The sequence below is a fragment of the Panthera pardus genome, unplaced genomic scaffold (genome assembly GCF_024362965.1).
Source record: "Panthera pardus isolate Hobbes unplaced genomic scaffold, ASM2436296v1 HiC_scaffold_2, whole genome shotgun sequence".
NCBI lineage: Eukaryota > Metazoa > Chordata > Mammalia > Carnivora > Felidae > Panthera > Panthera pardus.
Window position 1 is genome coordinate 58,430,294 of NW_026526765.1, and position 27,983 is coordinate 58,458,276.

A 27,983-nucleotide genomic window follows, 5' to 3' on the forward strand; every position below is an offset into this window, starting at 1 on the left:
GCTATTGTGTATGACTAATTCGTGCAGTACACATTTTTCACCATTCACACTATGACATGATGGCATTCCTTATAATTGTGTAGTGCATGGCCTACATAACTGCTCAGGGCAGCCATGCCCAGATTAGTCATCCCTGACCATAAGCAGCCTCATTTTGTATCCTAGTGCACCCTACAAATGTTACCATTTTCTTTGTGTACCATGATGTAAAGGAGTTTAGAAAACACTACTCTAAATAACTTCAAGGTGGGTTTTTCCTCCAATGCACACTCATTCCCTAGCCATGCCAGCCATGTCCTCCATATAAGCCAACATGCCCAGGTGTTATCTTTCATACCAAGCCCATTGTGTTTTCTTAGGTCCATGGAAGAAATCTCTTGTCCATTGATTATGACCGGAATATTCGGACAGAAAAGATCTATGATGATCACCGGAAGTTCACTCTGAGGATCATTTATGACCAGGTGGGGCGCCCATTCCTCTGGCTCCCCAGTAGTGGGTTGGCAGCAGTCAATGTCTCATACTTCTTCAATGGGCGCTTGGCTGGCCTTCAGCGTGGAGCCATGAGTGAAAGGACAGACATTGACAAGCAGGGACGAATTGTGTCCCGCATGTTTGCTGATGGGAAAGTGTGGAGCTACTCCTACCTTGACAAGGTAAGTGAACGTGCTGCCCTCACTCAGCTGGAGCTTTCCCTTATTCACACTCCTCTTTTTAAGCTGACCTGATATGCTTTGCCATAAGACATTGAACATCTTTACTTTGACTCTACAAGGTCTCCCCTCACACTTCCATCCTCACTGGGAGGGAGGAAAATCTGAAGGAAAATGTTATTCATAGCTCATCACTATTACCAAAAGAAAAAAGTGCTAGACACTCAGTAATGGCAAAAAGAATGGATTGTCTAATTTTATTCCCAAAAAAAAACCCCAAAAAGTGCTGCGGAAGCAGACAGAATTATCCCACTGGTATCACGGCTAATCATTATTTATGAATTGGAAATGCAGTGATTCATTTATGCCTTGCCTGAAGTTAAGCTATCAGGGTAGGGAATTTTGCCTAAAACTCAAGCACACAGAGCAACATCCTCCTACTTGACCTATTGGCTGAAACAGCCAATGGATTCTCTCTACCTAATTCCCTGTGCCTGAAAGTGCCAGATTCAGGTCTTTGTGTCAGAAAGGGTCAGGTTAGAGCAGCAGTAAGAAGAGATCCCTTAGTTGAATCTACTCCTGAAACCATTGTTGCACTATATGCTAATTTGGATGTAAATTTTAAAATATAAAAAATAAAATCAAGGAAGGAAGGAAGGAAGGAAGGAAGGAAGGAAGGAAGGAAGGAAGGAAGGAAGGAAGGAAGGAATCCCTTGGGGGCACAAGTCAAGACTCATGAAGGCTGTCCTGGTGATCTAGTCATTAGGCAGGGGCTTGCTCAGCCTGGACCTCTCATCTGTACTCACCTTGATAGGGGTTCCATTTCTATTTCTTCCTTTCTTGCCTCACAATTACAGTAGTCACTTGTAGACAGAGCTGTGACCCTCTCTATAAGAGTGGGGCTGTCGTCCCTTTGGTCACCCCTGAATCCTGTTCTCATTATGCCACAAAATACTAGAATGGTTGATGAGAGAAGGCAAGAATCTCCCAATTGCCTGAAGTTTGAGGCCATTTCATTCCCCCCCAAATTTGATGATTCTGGGTTATGTAATCTTCTCAGTATTTTATAAATGGAAGATATACTTTCTCTTTAGATTTAATGAGGGGTGATCAAAGCATAGTATGTGTGTCATACCTGTCTCCTGCTGGGCCAATGGTAGTCATTTCTAAACAATCACAGGATTTCTTGTTTGAGCCTGGAGGCAAACTCAGTGCCTATCACCTCAGTCCTCCAAGCCCTCTCTACTCAAAGTATGGTCCAACCAACATCAGGATCACTTGATAGCTTGTTACAAAAGCAAATTCTCAGGTCAGATCCCCCCTTCTCCCCCAACAAACTACTAGATCAGAATCTGCCTTTTAACAAGATCCCTGGTTATTTCATATGCACAGTAAAGTTTGGGAAGCACTGGTCTGGGTAGTGACCATGATCCGTCAGAGCTAGCATGCCCAGTGAAATCAATCTAGTCATAATCTCTGGTATAAACTTCCCCAACCTTCCATGGCTTTTGAATTACCATTTTGGGGAATGGAACAGATTCTGTCCATTTGAGTGCCTGGTCCTAAAGAACCAAATCATATGTTCCTCCCCTCTTTCCTTCCTCCAGTCTATGGTCCTCCTGCTTCAGAGTCAGCGTCAGTACATATTTGAGTATGATTCCTCCGACCGTCTCCACGCCGTCACCATGCCCAGTGTCGCCCGGCACAGCATGTCCACCCATACCTCCATTGGCTACATCCGCAACATTTATAATCCCCCTGAAAGCAATGCTTCAGTCATTTTTGACTACAGTGATGATGGCCGCATCCTCAAGACGTCCTTTTTGGGCACTGGGCGTCAGGTATTCTACAAGTATGGGAAACTCTCCAAGCTATCAGAGATTGTCTATGACAGTACTGCCGTCACTTTTGGGTATGATGAGACCACTGGTGTTTTAAAAATGGTCAGTCTCCAGAGTGGAGGTTTCTCCTGCACAATCAGGTACCGGAAGATTGGCCCACTTGTGGACAAGCAGATCTACAGGTTCTCTGAGGAAGGCATGGTCAATGCCAGGTTTGACTACACCTATCATGACAACAGCTTCCGGATTGCAAGCATCAAGCCCGTCATAAGTGAGACTCCCCTTCCTGTTGACCTCTACCGCTACGATGAAATTTCTGGCAAGGTGGAGCATTTTGGCAAGTTTGGAGTCATCTATTATGACATCAACCAGATCATCACCACTGCTGTAATGACCCTCAGCAAACACTTTGACACCCACGGGCGGATCAAGGAAGTCCAGTATGAGATGTTTCGGTCCCTTATGTACTGGATGACGGTGCAGTATGACAGTATGGGAAGGGTGATAAAGAGGGAGCTAAAACTGGGGCCCTATGCTAACACCACAAAGTATACCTATGACTATGATGGAGATGGGCAGCTCCAGAGTGTGGCTGTCAATGACCGCCCAACCTGGCGCTATAGCTATGACCTCAATGGGAACCTCCATTTGCTGAACCCGGGAAATAGTGTGCGCCTTATGCCCCTGCGCTATGATCTCCGGGATAGGATAACCAGACTCGGTGATGTGCAATACAAAATTGATGATGATGGCTATCTGTGCCAGAGAGGGGCTGACATCTTTGAGTATAACTCCAAGGGCCTCCTAACAAGAGCCTACAACAAGGCCAGTGGGTGGAGTGTCCAGTACCGCTACGATGGTGTGGGGCGGCGGGCTTCCTACAAGACCAACCTGGGCCACCACCTGCAGTATTTCTACTCTGACCTTCACAACCCAACCCGCATCACCCATGTCTATAATCACTCCAACTCAGAGATAACCTCACTCTACTATGACCTCCAAGGTCACCTCTTTGCCATGGAGAGCAGCAGTGGGGAGGAGTACTACGTTGCCTCAGATAACACAGGCACTCCTCTGGCTGTGTTCAGCATCAATGGTCTCATGATCAAACAACTGCAGTATACGGCCTATGGGGAGATTTATTATGACTCTAACCCTGACTTCCAGATGGTCATTGGCTTCCATGGTGGACTCTATGATCCCCTGACCAAGCTGGTCCACTTCACTCAGCGTGATTATGATGTGCTGGCAGGACGATGGACCTCTCCAGACTATACCATGTGGAAAAACGTGGGCAAGGAGCCAGCCCCCTTTAATTTGTATATGTTCAAGAGCAACAATCCTCTCAGCAATGAGCTGGATTTGAAGAACTACGTGACAGGTGAGGACTTTACCACCTCAGTTGGGCAGTGGCTCCCTGTGGGGTGGTTGTCCTGGTAGATTGTCAGGAACTTCAAAAGAAGGTCTTACTTGTGATGACAGGGGAATCCTGGAGAGCTATAAACACTGGTCTGTACAGTATCTAGAACAGTCAAGTGACACCAGTACAGAGCAGTCTTCAGATCTGTTTGAAGATGTCCTGACCATTTTCAAGCCCATTTAGTTGAAATAGCTTTTATAAGAGCCCTTCCTACCCCAAGAGAGGAAAGCAGACTTATGAAGGGGGAAATAATGGGACTCTGGTGTCAAAAATATCTGGTTCAAATTCTCTTCTACTTACAAGCCAAAGGACTTTGAGCTCAGTGTCTAAACTGTCTGAGCTGTAGTTTTCTTCTCTGTGAAAGGCACTAATAAACTAACCCCACAGGGTAACTGCAAGAAGTAAGTGTACTTAATACAGGTAAAGTTTAGTGCCTGGCAAATTTAGACAGTCAATATTCACAAAAGAGTATCTGCTCATGCTATTACTATTATCTTGACAAATGAAGCATTGAGTAACCATAGGCATGAGATGACTAAGACCCAGTTCCTGACCTCACAACCAGGCTGCCAAGATACAAACACAAACAGCCAATGATAATGCAAGGCAGAATTAAATCTGTGCTACTGTATAGATGTCTGTTACCTATTCAACAAGCATTTGTACAGTGGCATTATGCTAGATTCTAGGGATACAATGATGAACAAGACAAATGCCCTTCTCTCAAAGGGGTGTGTATGTGTGTGTAGATTACTTCAAATTTGAAAACTGTGACACAGTGCACAGAAGGGCCTCATGTCATACTGGGCCTGAAGAATGAAGGGGATTTGGGTTGGCAGATATGAGCTCAAGGCTAAAGAAACACTGTGAACAAAAGTCAAAAGGACATGGGAAGCTTGGAGAAGGGTATGGATAGAGAGGCTGAGGAGGGCAAATAATCTACTTCCTCACGAAAAGTGAGAAATTGGTAAAATGAGGGTCCCTATCCATCCATCCACATACCTCCATCTATCTTCCATCCATTCACCCATTCAACAAATATTTTCATAATATCTAACATAGGCTAAGTACCAGAGATGCAGTGGAGAACAAGATAAAGTCCTTATCCTCAAGAAAATAAGAAAATCAGGATGGATGGATGGATGGATGGATAGATGCAAAGAGACCAACTTTCAGCAAGGAAGCCAGGGTCATCTCACCTGTCCATGCGTTATAGAGTAGAAACAGTAAGGTCCCCAAGTCCAGGACCCTCCAAGTTCTGGGAAACCCACAGCTCTTGGCCATGAGCCAAAAAGACATCAAACCCAAAAGGTCCTTACCTTCAGGTGACCAGGGGTCACTTGCCCACCCTCAGAAATGGAAGCAGCAACTAGGTGAGCACAGGGCTGCCCTCAATGTCCCATGCTACAGAAAGATGACCTTAAATATCAACTTGTGGCCATGTGGTATCTCATTGTCAAGTTCCAGAGCCTTTGAAGTTGAGTCCAGCATTCCCCCTACAACTGAAGCAGCTGGTACCTCTTGAACACAGGAACTATGGGCAAGCTAGTTCCCTCCTGTTCTCCCCACCACACCTCATTGAGAGGTCCTGCCACGATCTCTCTTCCCCATGGCTCAGCATGACTTTTATCCCCCATTTCACTGCAGTTTCAAATTAAAGTACCTGTCAGGAAAACATACATATACATATCAGGTAAAAATAAGTGCTATGAGATAAAATGGGATAAGGTTTTAGTCAGAGAATGACGGGAAAGTTCTCCTATATTAAAGGTGCTCACAGAGGGCTATCTGAGGAGACAACATTTGAGCAGAGACCTTTATGAAGAGGTGGAAGGAAAGGAAGAGTGTTCAAGACATAGGGAACAATGAGAACAGGAAGGTAGACCATGCCTATCTTAGCCTTAGGAAAAGAATTCCCTCACCCTCCAGACTGTGCTTCCCAAAGCCCTGGATAACTTAGGGATGAGGCAGCTAGTGTCAAATAAAAAGGAAGCCTTCTCAGAGTGGGCTGAATGGACACTTAGAGCTGCCAAGACCCAAAAAAAAATCATCCACAGAGCACAGTCAACCTCACTGACCCCCTCAGCTATTTTCCTGGTTCTTCTGAAAAGGACAAAAAAGAATTATCAGAATTTTCTGAAAAGCAATATGCCTTTCCTCATTCCAGTGCTTCATGGAGACTCAATAAATGGGAATCAAAAAACTAAGTCCAACAAAATTGAATCCAGAAACCATTCAAAAGAGTCTAAAATAAAAGGTGGCGTTAGAGAAGCACGTGTATAGAGCTGATGTGAACAGTCCAAGCTGGGGAAAGGAGGGCCCAGGCAGAGTCATAGCAGGCACAAGCCCACACCTGCTGCCCATTCAAGATGAGCTGCCCCCTGGAGAGAGGATCCCAGCAGAGAACACCAAATCATTCTCTGCTGTTTGAATGTTGGCTAATCTGTAAACCCCGTCTAAATTAGTCTTAATTTGCCACTTAGGAGACAAGCAGAGTGGTTGAACTTGCCGCTCACAATTTAAGCAGAAGTAATTAAGATGTAGTCAGGAGGAACACAGAGAACAGAACCTTCTCTCACCAGTGCTCAAAAGAATTCATTGCATGTTTTGGAAACAGAGCTCTCTGAATGCAAGAGGCAGCTGCTGAGGCTGGGGGGAGGTTCTGCTTCCTCCTGAGAACCAAGTACGAAAGAGGACAGTGTTGAGTGCCCATTAGACATCCAGGCTGGAGCAGAGGTGTAGCCATCCAGAGGGGTGAAAGAAGGCCAGAAGTGGTTCTTTTCCCACCCATGGGCTCCTAAGCAGCACCCTTTCCAACAAGTATTTTTTTAAGGTAATATGTTGACAATTAATATATCTGTGATAAACAGGTATTAGGGGAAAGGATGTAAAAAAACATACTGGGAGGCAGACTCCCTCCCCCAACAACCTGCAGGGCCTCCGTCTTTTCCAGTTTGGGCATCACAGGAAGCTCCTCAGTCCCGAACAAATGGGGACCCGTGCCCATCCCCATGTCTGGCCTGTAATTTAGACCTGTTCATTCCGATGTTAGAACCCTAGGTACACCTCAAGACCCCAGTTTTGGCCTTGCTCCTCACTTCCTGTGTGACTTGGATGAGATCTGCAACTTTCTGAGGCTTTATTTCTTCATCAGCAAAAGGGTGATAATAGCGCCCACCCCATGGGGCTATGAAAAGTAAATGAGTCCTGAAGTGTGAAATGCCTAGCGCAGTGCTAAGGCTAGTAAAGGATAGGGATGCATTTGTTATTTACAGGCAGCCACAAACGTGGTGGAGTTCATAGGTGAAGAGTGGAGATGCCACCTTTGCATAATTTTCTAAGGAATGTGGGGAGGGGTCTCCAGATCCACCCTGAAACAGATCCAAACTCTGGCCTGAGTGGCACTGGTTCGGCAAACCTGAAACCCCAGACAGATGTGAGCTAAGCAAATGTCCTAGGTGTCATCCGCCATGACTTGTATTTTCTTTCCACCCTTTCTTCTCCCTGGCGGGTCTGTGGGCTCACAAACCTCAGGCATCTGTGAGCATGATAGGGTTTTGTGGAGTTTAATTTCCCTAAGTGAAGAGGGAGGCGCAACCTCTTTCTCACATTACCCTCTTCTCAGATCTACACTTAACACCTAAGATGCTGTTCTGACAGTGTTTTCAGAGACAGACAGTATGCTCCGTGGCCCCAACATAATCACGTACTCTGAAGAACATGAGAGAAGGACAGTAATGAGCCATTAGGAGCATCCACCTCGCTGGCTCCTGCCCCAGTGGCTCCCTCTCTACAGACTATTTAGGGAGCCTGTCACCAGATAACACTAATTACTTCAAAAAGGAAGAGGGGTGTTTGTGTGGTGCTGAAAGTGCCTTCTAGCAGAATGGAGGAGATGAGAATGTGAATAAACATTTCAGAATAGGTTTAGATTCTGAAACTAAGCCACGTTAGAAACTTTAAGGAAAGAAAAAGAAGGTAGATGACATGTGCTATGGGTGTTCATGGGAGTGGCCATTAAAGTTTCTAGTCTCAAAGGCAGGGGGTTCTCAACATCATCTCCTGAGTACTATGGAGGGATCCCTGCAGTGAAAAGATCAGGATGGGGAGAGTCTTTGAGAGCAAGACCTCTCATGCCTTTCTGGGAATTCCCCACATACCCTATGTACCCCTGACGAAAGACAGGATGATTTTATATGGTGTACAGATGAGGTATTAAAGAACATGGAAACACAGATGAGGAAAGTTCGCCTCTTTAGTGCTTTTTATTCTTCCAATCCAGTCTAGGAAAGAGTCTCCGCCCAATGCTGGTGTGTACTTCACACCTCATTAACACTTCCAACCTCCCCCTTTTAATGGAGAGAGCAGGTCTGAGACTTCCCTCAGGTAACAAAAATCCTTCTCTAATTTAATTGCATGGCTTTGTTTTCTTTAATTTTACAGTTATTCTGTTTGCATCAAGTGAGTCAGCTTTCCCATTTATGATAGTAACATAAAGTTTCTTTTTTAAAATGGACTTAAGTAAGGGCACCTGGGTGGTTCTGTCAGTTAAGCATTCAACTCGATTTCAGTCAAGGTCATGATCCCATGGTTTGTGGATTCAAGCCCTGAATTGGGCTCTGTGCTGACAGCATGGTGCCTGCTTGAGATTCTCTCTCTACCCCTCCCCATTTACCTGCGTGCTGTCAAGTTTGTTTATTTTTGAGGGGGGGAAGAGGGTCATGCATTCACATGACAGGGGAGGGGCAGAGAGAGAAGGGGACAGAAAGAGGATCCAAAGCCAGCTCTGCGCTGACAGAATACCCAATGTAAGCCTCAAACTCGGAAACCATGAGATCATGACCTGAGCAGAAGTTGGATGCTCAACCAACTGAGCCACCCAGGTGCCCCTAAGTTTATTTATTTTGAGAGAAGCCTGGGTGGCTCAGTTATTTGAGCGTCTAACTCTTGATTTTTGACTCAGGTCATGATCTCACAGTTTTATGAATTTGACCCCCACATCAGGCTCTGTGCTGACAGCACAGAACCTACTTGGGATTCTCCCTCACTCTCTGCCCCTCCCCTGCTCATGCTCTGTCTCTCTCAAAATAAATAAACTTGAATGAATAAACAAACATTAGAAAGTAAAAATAAAATGGGCTTAAATGGAACAGGCAGATTTGTTTTTTCAATCAGTAACTAAATACCTGGATATGGCAAAACAATTGCACTGAGTAACCATGAATATCCAAAGTGGGGAAATTTATCCTCCACAGCAGCCAGCACCTACCTTGCACAGAATAGGTGCTCTGTAAATATAGGATCATTGCTGGATTAGAGACAGGCTTCTCTCTGCTTGATGCAAACACACTTCTTAAGGCAACTGCAAATCTGTATTCTTAAATGACTCTTATATGGGCTATCCCTAACAGAGTAGTTACCAAGTTATTGAAGGAACTAGTCTGTGCCCAAGGATGATGGATGGACTGTGAATCCCAGATTCCCTTTCATCAGAAGGTTCTTTTATGCCTATATATTTAGTAGCAAAGCTAACATTAAAACCCTCACAGCAGTCCCAGGGCAGGAAGTCTTCTTCACCTCTTCAGAAGTATGCTCTTAGGTACCATTAGTTCCTCTGTCAAACTTACACTAGTCAGGGCAGCTTTTGCCACATACATTCAGTGTTCTTTCATTCATTCACTCCATGGAAACTTACCGATCACCTATTTTGTGCCAGGCATTATCATAGGACCTGGGAGGGCATCAGTGGATAAAACAAAGCTTTTACCTCCCTGCCTGGAAGGAAATTACATTCTGAGAGAGACAAACAGTAAACAATAAGTACACAAATGATACAGTGTGTTTGAATGTGATTACTTTAGGGACAGAGGGGTGGAGACAATGAACAGAGTACGGGGACTTGGCATTGCTGGTGGTGGAGAAGGGGGACAGATTTTAAATGTGGTGGTTGGGTTTGTCATATTGAAGAGGCAACATTTGAACAAGACTTAAAAGAGGTCAGAAAGCCAGAAAATACTTTTAGGGAAGTACACTCTGGGCAGAGGAGCTTGTCGATGCAAAGCCCCCAAGATGAGTGTGTGCCTGACATGTTCAAGAAACAGCATCAAGGCTGGAGCTGTGTGAGCAAGGAAGAGAAAGGGAGAACCTGAGGTCCCACAGATAATGAGTGCCCTTATAGACCAGTAGGAAGACTTTGGCTTCTTCACTGAGAAAAAAAGGGGGTTTCCTGGAGTGTTCTCAGCAGAGGCATGGCATGGTCTACTCCAGGTTTAAAGGCTCGTTCTGGGAGGACCTAGGTGGCTCATTTGGTTGAATGTCTGACTCATGATTTCAGCTCAGGTCATCATCCCAGGGTCATGGGATTGAGCTCCACGTCAGGCTCTGCATTGAGCATGGAGCCTGCTTGGGTTTCTCCCTCTGTCTCCCTCTGCCCCTCTCTCCTGCTTATGCTCTCTCACTTCTCTCTTTCTAAAATAAAAAAATAAAATAAAGCCTGGTTCTGTCTTATCTGCTATGCTGATAAGACATTGTGGGGCAGCAAGATGGAAGCAGGGAGGCCACTTAGAAGTCCAGGTGAGGGATGATGGGCCAAGGTCAAGGTGGTGAAGTGACAAGAAATGGACACAGATTCTGGGTCTGTTTTAAAAGTAAAAGTAGAGGATTTCACCCTTTACTCAGCAATTTCACACTTAAGTTTGTATATAAGCAAGAGAACTGAAAATGGGTTTTCAAACAAAAATCTGTGAGTAAAACCTACCCAGATATCCATTAACTGATGAATGGATAAAGAAAATGTGGTATATACAAACAATGGAATATTATTAGCCATAAAAAGAAATGAACTATTGGTACATGCTACAACAAGGATGAACCTTGAATACATTAAGTGAAAGAAGCCAGACACAAAAGGTCACATATTGTATGATTGCGTTTATAAGAAATGTCCAGAATAGGCAAATGCACAGAGATAGAAAGCAGTTTGGTGGTGGTCAGGGACTGAGGGGAAAGGAGAATGTAGAATGACTGCTAATAGGTATAAGGCTTCTTTTTGAGGTGATGAAAATGTTCTGGAATTAAAGAGTAACGATGGTTGTACAACATTGTGGATATACTAGAAGCCACTGAACTGTGCACTTTAAAATGATTAAAATGATGAATTTTATGTTATGTGAATATTACCTCAATAAAAAAAAAAGTAGAGGATTTATCAGTAGATTTAGATGTGGAGAGCAAGGAAAAGAAAGGAGTTAAGGATGGTAGCTGGAAGGATGGAGTGGCCATTATCTGGGATGGAAAAGTCTGTGATGGGACAGGTTTGGGGAGGAAGATCAGGGGTTCAGTGTTGGACAAAACTTTGAAATGTAATTAGATATATTAGTTTAGAGTTCAAGGAGAGACACAGGATGGAGATATAAATTTTGGAGTCAGCATCAGCATTTAGATGGTAGCTAGGGCCCTAAGGATGGATAAGATCACCATGTTTGTGAGAGTAGATAGAGTGGAGATGTTCAGAGACTGAACATTCCAACATTAAAGGGCATTCCAACATTAAAGAGATCAAGAGGGTGAAACTAGGTGGCTCAGTCAGTTAAGCGTTTGACTTCAGCTCAGGTCATGATCTCGCAGTCCATGAGTTCGAGACCCACATCCGGCTCTCTGCTGACAGCTCAGAGCCTGAACCCTGCTTCAGATTCTGTGTCTCCCTCTCTCTCTCTGCCCCTCCCCACCTCACACTCTCTCTCTCAAAAATAAATGAACATTAAATTTTTTTTAAAAAAAGAGATCATGAGGCAGATGAGGAAGAACCAAGAAGGGACAAAGAATGCCTACCACAGTAGGAGAAGGACAAGCAAGTGAATGTGTTGACCAGAAAGTCAAGAAGAAAATGAAAGCAGGAGAATTCAACCTGTCAAATATTTCTGATAAGTCAAATAAGATAAGGACCCAAGATTAACATATGACTTAGCAACATGGAGGTCATTCATGACCTTAACAAAAGTTGGTTCAGTGGAATAATTGGGGACAAAGTCTGGTTCAAAGGAGAATAGGAAACAAGAAGTGGAGAGAATTATTTTGATCTTGAGAAGTTTTTATCAAGGAGGGTGAAAGAAAAGGATGGTAGCAAATGGGAGAATAGGGACAATAAATTTATTTTTTATATAATTTTTAATATAAATTTTAATATAAATATTTGAGAGAAAGAGAGAGCATGGATGCATAAGGAAGAGAAAGGCAGAGAGAGGAAGAGAGAGAGAATCCCAAGCAGGCTCCATGCTGTCAGTGCAGAGCCCAACATGGGGCTCCATCTCACAAACCATGATATCATCAGACACTTAACCAACTGAGCCACCAGGTGCCCCAGGAATTTCTTTTAAGGTGGACATTTGGTAGCATTTTTGTATGCTGACAGGGTTGATCCATTGGAAGAGGGAATAATTTGGTGCCATGGGGAAGAGAGAGAGAGTTGCTGGAGTGATATCCTTGGGTGGGCAAGAAAAGATGCTACCTACTACACACAGGGAGGGTTGACTTTAACAGCTCATCTAGATTAACAAGAAAAAGGTGGGAAATATGGGTACCGATGCTGGAAGGCCAGTAAATGTGATGAGAGTTTAGGGGAATTCCCCTCTGGCTGCATCAGGATGTTTTTGTTTTTGTTTTCAGAATAGGAAACAATGTCAGCTGCTCTAGTGAGAAGAGAAAGCAGATGTTGAGGGTATTAGGGGAGAGTAGAAATGTAACATCACCCAGCAGAATGGGAGAATGACTGATGGAGGAAGGGAATATTGTCAGGCAGCAGGAAGGCACAGTTGGGGTTCACGGTCAAGAATTTAAAGGGACACCAGTCAGTGTAGTTAAGTTTGTTTCTCCAGACATATTCAGCTGAACAGGTCCAAATAAGGAATGGGCAAACATATGGATTTAACCAAAATTGTGATTTTCACCAAGCAAGTGATAAAGTGAGAACGGGACACAGGATCTGGGAATATATACAAGGAATGATTCTAATGATTGGCTATGGATATGTGCTAGGTAAGAAAAAAGACCAACATGTTGAGGAACAGGGACAAGAAGCTCAGGAGGTTTTGAAGGTCCCAGGGAGGGGGAGAGAGGATCAAGGAGCATGGGTGTCAGGTTATAAAATGAGTAAACTAGAAAGGAGTCCAGGTGGTAGTCAGAGGGTGATGTGCATGATTGAGATAATGGTAGATCAGAATCAGTGGTGATGACAGGGTCCAGAGGATGAATATGGGGGTTGGGGGAGGGGGCATCGAAGGAATGAAGAGGCCAGAATGTTGGAAGGATTAATCCTTATATAACGAAGTCACTAAGAATGAATTTAGAAACAGGTGGAGAGAAGGACAGTGGAGCAGGAAATCACCAAGAAATTGCAGGTGAGTGAGTGGCCCAGGGGTCAGTAATGACTGCAACAAGGAACACTTGTACCTCCAGGCCCAGCAACGGTAGGAGAAGTGGAGAGACATAGGGCATGATGTTGGGGTGCCCATTATAAACAGGGATAAGGAGCATAAAAGGGAGATTCCTGCTGGGCTCCAGGCCGATGCCATGGGTGAGACTTTGAATGCTCAAGGGATTCATGTCCCAGGCTCTCTGCTGATCACTGTGGAAGGAGACAAGGCAGCCTGAGGGCCTCGGTCTTACTCTGAGAGCCTGAATTAGTCAATGGACAGCAGGACCATGGGGCAAGAGATAGAATTCCCAAAACAAGGGACTCAGTCATGACCCTGGCAGGGGAAGGGAAGTCTTACTCTGGGCATGCAAGAGCACTCTCCTGGCCTCTCTCTGAAGAGTAGGTACCTGAAAAAAAGGGTCTCAGGAGCCAGAAGACTTTGGGCATTCCATATACCTTTGGAACACCCTTTCTATAAAAAGCCAGCCTCAGGGCAGCCTCCTGCCCCTGCCAATGTCTTACGTAGTGTTAATAATCATCACTTATCCATCTAGTTGATCATTGTATGTCCATCTTCCAAACACATTAACTGGCCTATAACAGATGCCTCCTTAAATACTTGCCAAGTGAGGGAGTTCATATTTATTGAGCTATCTATGTCCCAGGCACTGTGACAAGTCCTTTACATGGATTTCTCCTTCAACCTTCACAACAACCCAACAACACTGGTCTAGCTATCATCCCAATTCACATCTGAAGAACCTGAAACTTAGAGAGGGGCAGGAACTTACCCAAGGTCACAAAGTAAGGGGAATCAAAACTAGATCTTCCACCAGCACTGGCCTCCTACATCACCACATGGGGGTTATCAAGTGACCAAGGTTGGAAGAACATCCTTCCTAGGACCCATGTAAAGCAGCTCTGGGTCCAGACCAGGAGACCTTCACAAGCTCTTGCCTCCCTCCCCTGCTGGACTCCACACCCAACCACCCATTTTGTTTTGTTCTCTCCCCAAGAGCCTCAACTGCTTTCCATCCATCATGATTCAGAAATCTTTATTTTTGTTTCCACCATAGATGTGAAAAGCTGGCTTGTGATGTTTGGATTTCAGCTTAGCAACATAATTCCTGGCTTCCCAAGAGCCAAAATGTATTTCGTGCCTCCTCCCTATGAATTGTCAGAGAGTCAAGCCAGTGAGAATGGACAGGTAAGCGGAGGTTCCTGCCAAGAATATGAATTATTGTCCTCATTCCCTGTTGCAGACAGAACCGCATGGGAGCCAAGGGCACATCAGTAGGGGAGGAAAACATCAGAGCTGGGTATAAAAAGGTGTCTGAAACATTGTGACTTCCCAGGAAAGCGAATGTCAGGGCTATCACCTGTCTGGCGCAGCAAATATTTCTTCCCAACCTCAATTATGACCTTAATTGTGGTATCATTATCTGTTCAGTGTATACCCTTGAGTCACTCCTTGATTAACAATAGCACCGAGAAACCTAGTAGCAACCTACCATCTGCACTGCCTATAAGATCATAACCCTTTTGGCTTTTATGGGACATAATATAACTGTGGTTTGTAGTTTCTATCCCATTAAAGAACATTTTTATGCCTGACATAAAACCTCAGCGTTTTATGGCCCAAATGTATACAGATTGAGTTTTCAGAACATAATTTGTGCTTGGGTCTTTCAGTGATGACCGAGAGGTGGTCAGTTTCCATTTGGGTGCTGCGGAGACACTGGCACGGTCAGACAGGAGGGGTGGGCAACAGTGTTCAGATAACCCCTGTTACAGAACAGTGCCCAGCAACATAAAAGTCTGAAAGGTCTCAGCTGCTCTGAATAATCATCCACACTGTGTAACTAGAGAGAGACAAGGAGGAGCTGGTGGGTAATTGAGAACAACGTCCTCTCAGCTCTGCCCTTCGGGGACCACTCAGTGGATGAATAGCCATCATTTCTCTCATTTATCTAAGTGCTGTTACCTCCCAAACACAGCCTCTTCCATTATCCCAGCCTGTCCCCCAACCACCAATTGAGAGGAGTTGTAATTTGTGAGTAGAGAGCTCAAGGCCAAGGAGATAATGGTGATTTCGTCCCTCTGCAGAACTGGGGCTAGGATCCAAAGCAAATGACTCAAAGCCCAGGGATATTCCCTCTGGCCCACAATGCCAGAACCTCTTAGTCTGGTGCTTCTGAAACATTAATATGCACACAAACCACCTAGGGTATGCCTCGTTAAGATGTAGCTTCTGACTCAGTAGGCCTGGAGTAAGGCCTGAGATTCTGTTTTTCTAACAAGGCAGGTCCTGGCGATTCTTTTGCTGCTAGCCATGCTTTGAGTAGCAAGGTCTTAACCCAAGGAAGTTAATGAATGCTCAGGGCATTGGCCTCGAAAAAAATCTAGGTCACAGCAGCAGGGTTCATAGCTTCTCAAACAAACACCCTGCCCTACAGGTCAGGATAGTCCTGGGTCTGAAGTGTGCAAGGCAGCTGCCAAACCATCTGAGGGCAGAGTGACTCTCTCTTCTCCAATAATGGAGAGACATGGTAAGTGGGTAGGCCTGGGTATAGATGTCAGCAAGGTGGCAAACCTCTGTACTGTCTTTTTAGTTAGGGTCACAGTTACAAGGCGGACAGGTCACACCATCAGAGCACTGGGAACCAGCCAGCCTCTGCTAGTTTCAAAAGGTAGGACGTATTAGCTGGCATCGTTACAGATAGAAGACTAGTTCTTACAGGGAGTCCAAGAATTCCCCTTTCTGAGCCTTTTTTTAATGAGCTTCTTGGCCCATGCAAAGAGCTGCCCAGACCATCATCTCAGCCTTCTGTGTTTTCTTCTGCCCACAGCTCATTACAGGTGTCCAGCAGACAACTGAGAGGCATAATCAGGCCTTCATGGCTCTGGAAGGGCAAGTTATCTCGAAAAAGCTCCATGCCAACATCCGAGAGAAAGCAGGCCACTGGTTTGCCACCACCACACCCATCATCGGCAAAGGCGTCATGTTTGCCATCAAAGAAGGACAAGTGACTACCGGAGTGTCCAGCATTGCCAGCGAGGACAGCCGCAAGGTGGCTTCCGTGCTGAACAATGCCTATTACCTGGACAAGATGCACTACAGCATTGAAGGCAAGGACACCCACTACTTTGTGAAGATTGGCTCGGCCGACGGTGATCTGGTCACACTGGGCACCACCATCGGCCGCAAGGTGCTAGAGAGCGGGGTGAACGTGACCGTGTCGCAGCCCACACTGCTGGTCAACGGCAGGACTCGAAGGTTCACCAACATTGAATTCCAGTACTCCACGCTGCTGCTCAGTATCCGCTATGGCCTCACCCCCGACACCCTGGACGAAGAGAAGGCCCGCGTCCTGGACCAGGCGAGACAGAGGGCCCTGGGCACTGCCTGGGCCAAGGAGCAGCAGAAAGCCAGGGATGGGCGAGAGGGGAGCCGCCTGTGGACTGAGGGCGAGAAGCAGCAGCTCCTGAGCACGGGACGTGTGCAAGGTTATGAGGGGTATTACGTGCTTCCTGTAGAGCAATACCCAGAGCTTGCAGACAGTAGCAGCAACATCCAGTTTTTAAGACAGAATGAGATGGGAAAGAGGTAACAAAATAATCTGCTGCCATTCCCTGTCTGGATGGCTTGGCGGGAGTAACTGTTATCTCCTCTCCTAAGGAGATGAAGACCTAACAGGGGCACTAAGGCCGGGCTGCTTTAGGATACCAAGTGGCAAGGAAGCTCACATTTTTTGAGTTCAAATGCTACTATCCAAGCAAGAAGTCCCACATCCTGAAGTAGACTAAAGCCTGGCTGAAAATTCTGAGGAAAACAAAACAAACGAATGAATGAACAAACACACAAAATGTTTCAAGTTCCCCTAAAATATGACCCACTTGTTCTGGGTCTACACAGGAAAAAAAAAAAAAAAAAAAAAAAAGACGCGAAATGTCTAAAAGGAACAAGAGAACAGAAAAAAACAACAAAACACAAAAAAAAACAAAAAACAAAAAACAAAAAAACAAAACACGTACACACGACCGAAAAACAAAGACGTGAAGATGAGAAGGCCTCCTATTCTATTACCTCACTCATCCACACGTGAGCGACGCAGACACATCCACCAGGGCCAGCGTCACAGACCAGCTGAGGAAACCGATTCAGACTGCTTGTTGGACAAATACCACAGACGTTTTCGTTTCAACCAGTACAGGTGCATTGAAAACACGACTTTGGGGGTGATTTGTGTGTAGCGACCGGGGAGGGGGGGATACAAGTGAAAGAGTGAGCACTGGAAATACTTTTTAAAGAAAGAAAAAAAAAAAAACTAAAAACACACACACAAAAAAGGAAATTACTATCAAAAAATCAAAGCGAGATAATACCGTTCAGCACTTAACTCTCAGGTCCCAACTTAGTCCGGCCTGAGTTAATTTATTTGAGCGCAGAGTGTACAATTTAATTCAAAATGGTGGCTATAATCACTACAGATAAATTTCATACTCTTTTGTCTTTGAAGATTCCATTGTGGACAGTAATACGCAGTTACAGGGTGTAGTCTGTTTAGATTCCGTAGTTCGTGGGTATCAGTTGCAGTAGAGGTGTGGCATTGTGACACTCTTGCTAATGGGCACCACTTCAGATCACCCTGTACATACATAAGCCTCAAGGCACAATCACCGTTTCAGATTTTAAATTATTAGTGTGTTTGTTTGGTCCAGAAACTGAGACAATCACATGACAGTCACCACGAGGAGAGAAAATAAAAAATTAAAAAAAAAAAAAAAAAAACACAAAAAATAAAAAATAAAAAAAAAAAAGTCTAATAAGAACTTTGGTACAGGAACTTTTTTGTAATATACATGTATGAATTGTTCATCGAGTTTTTATATTAATTTTAATTTGCTGCTAAGCAAAGACTAGGGACAGGCAAAGATAATTTATGGCAAAGTGTTTAAATTGTTTATACATAAATAAAGTCTCTAAAACTCCTGTGGACACTGGTCTTCTGTGGAAATGCTTTGAGGTGAGGAAAATGTAAAGGCTGATGGAAGAAAAGGGAGCTTCCTAGACATACAGGCTGAGCTGGTATTTCAAACTTTGGGAGGAACTTTTGTTAGAAGGCAGCTCAATGCTCCCCAAACTGCTCTAAGTGCTAGAATGATCTCTGCCTACATCTGCAGCCCCCTTTTCTGCATGGATCAGAAGTGAGGAAAGTCTGGGCCTGGGGCTGGATCCATGCATGGGTGGGTCCCTCCAGCCCTCAAGGGACAGTCAGGCTTCTCCCTGATGCCACATTCTACTTCCAGGAAGTGCTGACAGGAAGTGAGGGCAAACCCTCTCACCTCACTGGGAGATGTGCATGTATTTGTGTGTGTTTATATTTTCTTCCAGATTAATTTACTCCCATATTTGCACACTTGGGGCAACCCAAATAAGGAGAACACTTATGATTTGGATGAATTTTCTTCCACCAAGGCCACAGAGGAATACCATAATCAATAGCTAATATTTATTGATGCTTACTAATGCCAAGAACAGCGCTAAATGCTCTGCACACAATATTTTCATTTAATCCTCATCTTTCATTCATTCAGCAACATTATACAGACAGCTTGTCATGTGCCAGGTCCTGTGCTAAGTTCTGGGGATAAAGGAGGTGGGCAGGCATAAACATGGGTCCTCGCCTCTTGAAACTAAGGGTCAAGGATGTAAACAGATGATAGTCAAATCATTACACTAAGCAGTGAAAATGGCAGGGGTATTAAGCGCCAAGAAGGATAGATGTATAAAGCTATGGAAGCACATTACTGGAGAGGTGACCTAGAGTGAGAACATCACAGAAGTTGCTGGGGGCTGAAAGAGTTAACCAGGTGAAGAGACTGAAAAGCATTCCAAACCTAGGGAACAGAATATCCAAAGGATCTGTGGTGAGACAGTCTGAACTCAAAAGAGGTTAGCAGGAACCGGAAGATGCACAGATTAAAAAGAAAAAACCCTTCAGTCTTTCTTTCATTAAAAACAAGAGGGAGTCTTTTCATAAACAAGTGCTCTGGACACAGTATGGCTGACGTGGTCATCTGTGTGAGGTGAAGGAGATGGCTGGAGGCCACTGACCTGATATGAAGGCATTTGGGACTTCAGAAGGAAATGGAAGTGCATTGAGTGGCTGGATTGCAAGGACAAGCTCCTGGTATCATTCATTCTGCAGGTGAGGAAACTGAAGCCAATTTTCCACAGCCAGTAAGTGGTGGAATAAGATTCAAGCCTAACTGTGGCTGACTTCAAGGCCTCCCCAGGAGGTCTAGGGAGGACACCACCGAGACCCTTCCAGTGCTTCGAGTCACTGCTGCCTTCCCAGTCATCCAGCCAGGCCAGGGGTGGTTTCCCCAGGCATAAGGAAAGGGAGAGAGAGGCAAGGGTGGCCTGCTTTACACCAGGTTGTCAAGTGTCATGGGCCCTGTTAGCATTATGAGCACAGCAGGCGAGGCTTCAGTAAACCACACAGGGGAACAAACACGTTTCGGACAACTTCCCTCTCAGAAGCATATGTGAACACTTTTGCCAAGTGCCGTGAGTTTGCACCATTTCCCTTCAGGAGGGAGGCAAGAATCAGTTCCTCCTATGTGCTTTGGTCCAGCTGCTACCTGCCTTTAATCTGAGTGGTGTCAGGGTCACTTGGATATATACTCACAGAGCAGCCTCCAACTGATCATGGGGCCAGCCTGAATCCTGGTTTGTTGGGGGCTATAAAGGTGTTACTCTGTTGTGTCTCCCTGGGTAGAAGCAGCCAGTGGGACAAAACATGACAGTTAATCACAGGCAAGAAGCCAGTGGGGAGCTCGTTTAGCCCAGAGCTCCTCTGCCCCAACCAGACTCTTAGGTGGCAGGTAGACCCAAAGGGGTGGCCAAATAGTGTGGCAGACAGGGAATCACAAAATGTCACCAGAAATTCACTAGAACCTGAAACTCTCCTCTTGTATGCCAACCATCTTTGAATTATCTAGGAGTTTCCTCCTACACCTAGACCAGTCCAAGCCCTCACAATACACACACATGAATCAGTAACATGGAAGGGGAAGACAGCCTTGGGTAAAAATCCTCTCCTGCCTTTTCTCAGGCTAGAATGGTCCTAGAATGACGGGAGGAAATTCTTGACCTCTCCCAGGGCATTTGTACCTTGATACAGAATTCTGGAAAGGCAGTGCAGGGGATAGAATTGTGCAAAGAAGGCCTGCCTGGAAACACGTTCTAACTCCATGACTCCCTAAACATGGGAGCTTGAGATGATTACATTAGAGTAAATAGTAATAGCTGTTGTATAAGAGATATACCCAGCATAAGTTAACACAAAAAAAGTTGAATTCTTACTCATATAGTCATCCACTGTAGGTCAGGGATGGGAATGGCTCTGCTCCATTCAGTCACTCAGGGCCCCAGCCTCCTTTCACCTTGTGGCTCAGTCTTCTAGGTCTTCAGAATCTTCAACATCCTCTCCATTGAGCTGGTTGATGACACAAGACCCAAGACCACGTGTGTAACTATTTTATTTTGAATGGGTCCTACCTGAAAATGAGACATAGCCTCTCCACTCTCATATATCCATGGACCCACCTGCTGCAAGAGAGACTAGAAAATGTAGTCTGACTCTGACCTTCAGAAGAGGAGACTGGATATTAGTGAGCCCAAGCAGTCTCTGACATGTAACTCATGTCCAAGAGCCTCTGTTCCCTCACTTGTACATGAGGATTAGTAAGAACAAGGCTGCCATGATGACTAAATAAGATACTGTATCACTAACGTACGCTAAGTACTCAGGAAATGTTAGTTTTTATTACTTTTAAATCTTTGCTCCAAGCACAGGTTTTCTAAGTGTGAAAATTGAGGAATGGGCCATTCATCACATGGGTGAGATTTTTATGCAGGGGTTGGGAAGATGAAGGAGGACCTTCCCTCAAATCGCACTCCACGTGGCAATTCCCCTCTTCCAGACCTAGGGAACATGAACAGGTACTCTCAGCATGAAACCCTGGTTCATAGCCTCAAGGGCTCTTCAGAAAGATTGACATTTGCAAGGTCGAAGGTCTCAACAACATGAAGACAGACTATGTGAGAAAGACACCCATCAATGTTGATATCCATCAATATTCAATCACCGAGCACAATTTTGTCCGGCATGTTGGAAGCTGGGCATACAAAGATAAGTATCTCACGGTCCAAGATCTCATAGTCCAAGGTGTGAGGAGAAACAAGCCAATCAATGGGACACAGTAGGCTCAAGGGCACATAGAAGTGATGCATAAAAATGTGAAGCCCATGGGGTGCCTGGGTGGCTCAGTCGGTTGAGCGTCCAACTCTTGATCTCAGCTCTGTTCATGATCCCAGAGTTGGGCTCTACACTGAGCATGGAGCCTGCTCAAGATTTGTTCGTTCTCTCTCCTCTCTCTCTCTCTCTCTCTCTCCCCCCACCCTCAGCTCCTCCCCCACACACGCACTCTCTAAAAGAAAATAAACAAAAATGTGAAGCCTAGAGGAGAGGGCTGCAAGTTCTCTCCACGAGCATTTGTGCTGAGCCTTCACAGGTAAGAGAGTGTCATTTGGAAAAAGTGGAAGAGGGCACTCTGGGCTGAGAGGGAAGTGTGTATTAGACACAGGAGAGAGAAAAAAATATGCAAGTCGACCGGGGAGAAATCCAGAAAGGCTGGAACAATGGCTACGCATGAGCCCCCTGGCCACGTATTACAATCACCTGGGGGCTTTTGAAACATACCTACGACCTCCAGGTCCCAGGTCAATTAAACCAGAATCTCCAGGACTGTGAGCACGGGGAGGCATGGAAGCTCCCCATGTGATTTTCATGTGCAGCCTTGCCAGGACTGAGAAGCACCAGGTCAGAGCCCAACAAGTGGCGCGGGCCTGGGATGAGGAGTGTGGGAGAGATTGAAGCAGGAATGAAAATCAGGCCAGGAAGCTGGACATTCTCCTGCAGGGCTGGAGGGGGCCTACGTGGGGCCCTCCACCCTCCAAGATTAGGAAATCCTTCCACGAGCAAAGAAGGGAGTAAAGGAGAGCCAACAAAATAGAGCCTGGGAAATTGTAACAGCCCGAATGTACGAGCCCAGATTGAGGACCTGAACTGGGGTGACTGGGGAGAACAGAAGGAGAGCTCCTCAGAACACCATTAGAGAAGGGAGGACAAGGCTGTGGGACTCCCTGCGTGTTGGGGATAGTGTCTGTACGACACAGAGCATCAAGGGCAGGATCCCCGTGTAGCTCTCCAAGGAAAGCCTCATGTGCACCAACGTCTCTCCTCCCCATCCCACTCCAGTGAAAGTACTCAACACCTCAGGAGAGGGGTTTAAGAAGTCTAAGGCTTACCTTTAGGGAGCCTCTGAGGGGCCCAAGTTGGGACTTTCCAGGACAATTCTGGTTTGCCACACCCAAGTCCCACCTTCCATCCTGAGGGAGCTGGGCAGCCTGAGCCTCCTCTGACGCCCAGAGCTGGCACTATGACTGTGCAGCAGCCCTCCAAAAGCAAGGCTGCACCAGCACTGACTTCTCCTGTTTCCCAAAGCCCCACCTTCCCCAGCGATCACTTCTTCCTGGAAAATGCTGGGCTTGCAGTTTGGCCACTAGATGGCGGCCTTTCCCACAAAACCTTCTAGAGCTGTGTCTGTCGGCTCCAGACGGGTTTACATGTAAAGTGCTGGGCAGTGCCAGTCACTTAACAAGTGCATATTAAATAGTAAGCTACTATTCAGGAAAAACATCAGGCCTTTTTTGAATTATGGTCTTTGGAGTCAAAAACAAAAAAACGCTGCTTTAAATCCCAACTGTTCCACTTTCTAGCTAAGCCTTGGCTCTTAACCTCTGAAGACTCAGTTTCCTCCCCTGTAAAATTGGTAGAATACTATCTCACAGGATTGTTGTAATAAACACCCAATCTAGTGCCTAGCACATAGGGATGGCTACTGACTGACCTCAAATTACTATTATTCTTAGTCAGTGAGGACTGAAGGTGGGGCTCCCGCCTTGAAACTAGCTGCACACACAGTCCCAGTCTTGAAGTCTTGATTTGTGAAGAAGTCAAGGTTCCACTGCCCCCTCCATCTTCCTACCACACAAGCTACATAAAGCAAAAGGGCCTTTCTCTGCTAGCAGGCCCTAACAGTGGGAGGCCTGTGACCCCTCAAGGACAACCTTCCCAGTGGCCATCCTGCCAGAGAGGAACTAGGAATGCATTGCTTGGGTCCTTATCTGGGTTCTCAGTAAGTAGGAGGTGACCACCTGGCACCCAAACCAGCTCCACAAGCCTTCCCAGGGCTCCAGGGTCCCCAGGCCTGGGCAGAACAGAACAGAACCTCCTCTTGCCTGTCCCCACCTGTCTTTAGTGCTCCATGGGTGTGGCCACCTGTACAAAGCACTCCCCTCATTCTCTCCCCCTCTCCCTTCTCTACACCCTTCCAATGGCTCCCCACCCTGGCTGCCTTCTCCCTCTAAACCAACTCCAGTGGCAGTGAAAGTGATCTCCTTACGCGTATGCATTCATAAACCCTTTTGCCCACATGGATTGTATTTGAATTTTACCACCACCTGAGAGGCCAGGAGGAGCTTAGAGAGCTAAAGTAACTAACCAGAAGGTACACAACAAAACAGGCCCCTCCCAGGGGGCTGGTAGTTCTGTTCCCAGTCTATTACCATCATGTCCACTCCTGGGCCACCCCCTCCACAGCCCTTATCTTAGTGTTAGCTCAGCCAAATACATGCAGATTTCATTCTAACATGCTTCTTTACTTTCCCTCCACCTTTTTAAGGTTTTTTTTTTTAAGTTTATTTATTTTGAGATAGAAAGAGCACAGGCAGGAAGAGGCAGAGAGAAGAGGGGAGAGAGAATCCAAAGCAGACTCCATGCTGTCAGCAAGGAGCCTGACACAGGGTTCGATCTCACAACCTCATGTAGATTTTATTCCAAGGCAGGGCCCCTGGCCAGAAGCAATCTGTCCAGCTGCCTTTAAGGCAAGCACACGAGCTACAGGAGATGGAGACAATGAACAGTGCTTGGCTCTGCCCCCAGGTGGCATCACTAGATTAATCAGGAGACTAGAGATGATACGTGACAGAACCCCAACTAACTCAAAGCAAAAACTGGGAAGTTCAAAAACATGATGGCTTCAGACATGGCTGGATCCAGACACTCAAATGATGTCTTTGCTCCCCTTCCAGTTCTGCTTCCCTTGAGATGTGGCTTTATTCCCAGGTGGTATTTCTCCACATGTGGGAAAGATGATTACTAGCACCCTCTCACCTACGTCACCATGGTACCCATGGAAAAGGCAGAGAGATTCTCCCTCAAACTCCCAGAGAACTTGGATGGGCCCAAATCCCATCAGGACCATAAAGAAGAGGGAAGGGATGGCTCCCCCAAGGAAGATAACTTCCTGGACAAAAAACGTTAACTGCTGATAGGATATCTACTGACATCACTCATTTTGTCCATTCTATCAATAAATAGTGCCCAACATAGCTTAGGTGTTCGTTTGAAAAGCCAGGTGCTAGGGATACGAGGATGAATAAAACACAGCTACCCAGGAACTAGTGAGGAACATAAACAATAGCAACACAATGTGGAAGTGCTGGGGAGAGAACTACACAGTGGGTGATGGGGATTTGGAAGAAAGGAAAAGGGCGTGTGTATCACTAGTGCCCTGGGAAGATATACACTGCATCTTAATAGCCAAAAAGGCATCCAGCCCCTCACAGCTTCCTGCCAAGTTTCTTGCCCACCTACCATGGGTCTTTTTCCTTCCCTTGGGAAGACAGGAAACCTCTTATCAACACCAGCCTAGAGAACCTCTCCCTGGGTTGAACTGTGTATAGGGAACTAGATGTCCCTCACTCCCTCCTTTCCTCTTGAATATATGGGGAGCAAGACTACCCCTCAGTGTCAACCATGTAAGGAGAGGTTATTCTGCCCATCGGACCAGCCTCTGCTCTAGTGTGAGTTTCCTCAATCTGGGCATCAGCAACATTTGGAGCCAGGGGTGCTCTATCATGGGGGCTGGCTTGGTGCAGTGTGGGGTGTTTAGTGGCATCCTTGGCTTCTACCCACTAGATGCCAGTGGTGGTTCCCTGTCTGTGTGTCCCGAGTGTCCCTGCTGTGACAACCCAAAATGTCTCCAGACATTGCCAAATGCCTTATGAGGGCCGGAGCGGGGGGGGGGGGGGGGGGGGGGGGGGACCACCCTCCATTGAGAATCACTGCTCTAGCTCATTTTCCCCTGACCCCTTCCCTCCCTCATTTCTCCCCAGACCACAGCCTTTGGAAAGAAGCCTCTGCCCTCTGGTTAGGGAGGCTAATTCTCCCTAAGGAGACATTTACCAGGGCTTGCCTATGTTCATCCAAGGAACAGCCCCCAAGCCAGGGGTTCTAGAACTAGACTAATAAAGCTCTGCCCTGATTCTCCTCGGCTCACCATCCGGGAGTTCTCAGTAGCTGAGTTCATGAGCCGAGCCATGAGCCCAGAGAGGAGGAGAGAATTGATTGCTCTGCCCCACCCCTCCCAGATCCTCCCTCCACACCCCAGACCTCCCTGAGAAGCCAGAGGCATAGAGCATTCCTGAGACAGAACAGCTGCGGGCTCTGTCTGCAGCAAGGGGCAGCCTCATGAACGTTACACTGATGACTGTCAGAGCAGTCCAAATGAGAGGACCTTCCCCTGGCACTTGGGGGGGAGGTGCTAGGACCCGAGATGACAGGGTCATGTTTTATTTCCTCCTTCCCATCTTGCCCCTCTGCTGGCGGTCACACAGCCCCTGAAATGGAGCATGGATGATGCCCTAAGAACAGAGGGAAGGCAGACAAGCCCTCATCTACCAATGACACACAGGCCTCACCCCACTGCCTCATGGCCTCAAACCCAGCTTCTCCTTGAGGCTCCACACAGCATGGACTCCTTATACTCAGGAACCACTCACCAGGCTGATACATGGGTCTCCTCCCAGCCTTGTGTTCAGTGACATCACCCTGGTGGCTTGAAATGAGCCATGGTGGGGATATCTACATCATGGAAATCAGTAAATTTCCAGGAGACTGGCATGGGGTTGGGGTGGTAGGACACAAAAGAGAATAAAAACGTCAAAGAGGCATGGGGAGAAGAAAAGACAGAGGATATCCATGGGTTAAAAGCTTTCTCTATTGTGCACCTGAAACTAATCTAACATGGTGCCAACCACAATTTTAAAAAAGCTTTCTCTGTTGACTTCAATGATGTGGGCACTTTGAAACTCAAGGGTCAGGAACTCTGGCCTGGCACCATTATAAAATTAATAATAACTGTGGCAGAAGCAGCCAGAGAACATTTTCTACATTCTTCCAAATTTTAAGGGTGGGTTTAACCAGCTCACAAAGACACTGTTTGGGCCACAGTGCATACCACCCCCTGCAGTGGGCACAGATCCCTTTGTTGGGGACTCAGGCATTTATTCCTCCCTCCCACCCCTTTCCCCCCCCTCCCCACCAGCCCCAAGAATGCTGCCTGCAGACACTTCAAAGCCCCCCTCTCGGAAGGGAGCTGTCTGGTAGGTCTGGTAGAAGGGTGGGAGTCATCTAGAACTGGTCTCGTCAATACAGGGGTACAAAGGCAGGCTGCGTGCCTTGGTGAAGGGCTATCCCAGCGCCAGAGCTGGAAAGAGGATTGGCTGAGATCACCCTTGGTGTGCCATCACAGCCTGACCTCCATGCTGCCCAATCCTGGGCCCTCAACTCCTTCCCAGGTGGTCCTGGTGCACTCTTTAAGAAACAGCCTGCACGCAAACCTCTAGCCCAGAGTCTTTCCCAGGGGAACTCAACCCAAGACACCCTCTACCCACCTCTACCTCTCCGGAGAGGTGCAACACAGCATGTTTTGCAGGGGGTGCTTTTAAGCAATCTAGGAAGAGGGTGCGGGGAGCAGAGAGAGAAGTATCATGAAGTGTGTGTGTGTGTTGCTGTTTCTCAGGCCAGCATCTCTGTTGAGGGGCACAGCAAGGGGAAAGAGACAAAAGAACGTCACCCGTGTGTTGGATTCAGCAACACAGTGGACCTCTGTGGCAATAGCCACCTGGTCTGTCGGCTCCACAGACATCTGAGAGTGCAGATACACGCTCCCTACCTCCAGGCACACAACACACGCTGTCCCAAACACACAGCCCACATCCCAGGCCCTGGTTCTTGAGTGCAGATGGGAAGAAGTCAGCCCAACTCAGCTTCAGTACAAGAGGCGAAGCTGAAGAATCAGGCTCAGGAGCAGCTCCCGGTCACCGCCAAAGCCTAGACTCAGGCACCTGTCACTTATTTGTGCATGACCCCTTGAAGTTCACAAAACACACGCGTTCATTCATTCCTCAGAGGCTCTCTGGACTTACGGTTTGCCAGCTTTCTGGCTCAGAAGCTCCATTTGTGATGCGAGCCCCAGCTCGCGCTTCATCAGACGAGGTACAGATGGAGAGCTTCCCCACCACCTGGAAGAAGGGAGTTCCTGGCCTCCCTGTGGACAGAAGGGCTCTGCCGAACAAACTCCAGGCCGTGGGCTGTGTCCATGTCGGTGGTTCCAGTGGAGACAGAATTTGCCTCCCACCTCCCTCAGGAATCCCCCTGCCCAATCTAGGCACTCACTGA

General features: G+C 46.5%; 1 protein-coding gene and 1 long non-coding RNA gene across 20 annotated transcripts in view; one reads left to right on the forward strand and one right to left on the reverse strand.

Annotated features, from left to right (window-relative positions):
* The window catches only part of TENM2 (teneurin transmembrane protein 2), a 1,291,038-nt gene extending 1,272,713 nt beyond the window's left edge, over positions 1–18,325 (forward strand). For 18 of the 19 annotated variants that reach the window (XM_053907069.1, XM_053907075.1, XM_053907071.1 and 15 more), the window contains 4 exons: positions 360–656; positions 2,261–3,875; positions 14,403–14,533; positions 16,176–18,325. In XM_053907069.1, the coding sequence (XP_053763044.1) occupies positions 360–656; positions 2,261–3,875; positions 14,403–14,533; positions 16,176–16,937 (2,805 nt within the window). In that variant the 3' untranslated portion in view covers positions 16,938–18,325. The remainder of the gene's footprint in view (positions 1–359; positions 657–2,260; positions 3,876–14,402; positions 14,534–16,175) is intronic. The other variant, XM_053907085.1, reaches the window with a different exon arrangement.
* Positions 1–27,983, reverse strand: part of LOC109267455 (uncharacterized) — a 56,266-nt gene extending 28,283 nt beyond the window's left edge. The window contains exons 1-2 of the long non-coding RNA XR_002080109.2: positions 27,731–27,983; positions 20,699–20,831 (exon numbers count right to left, since the gene is read on the reverse strand). This is a non-coding gene — a long non-coding RNA (uncharacterized LOC109267455). The remainder of the gene's footprint in view (positions 1–20,698; positions 20,832–27,730) is intronic.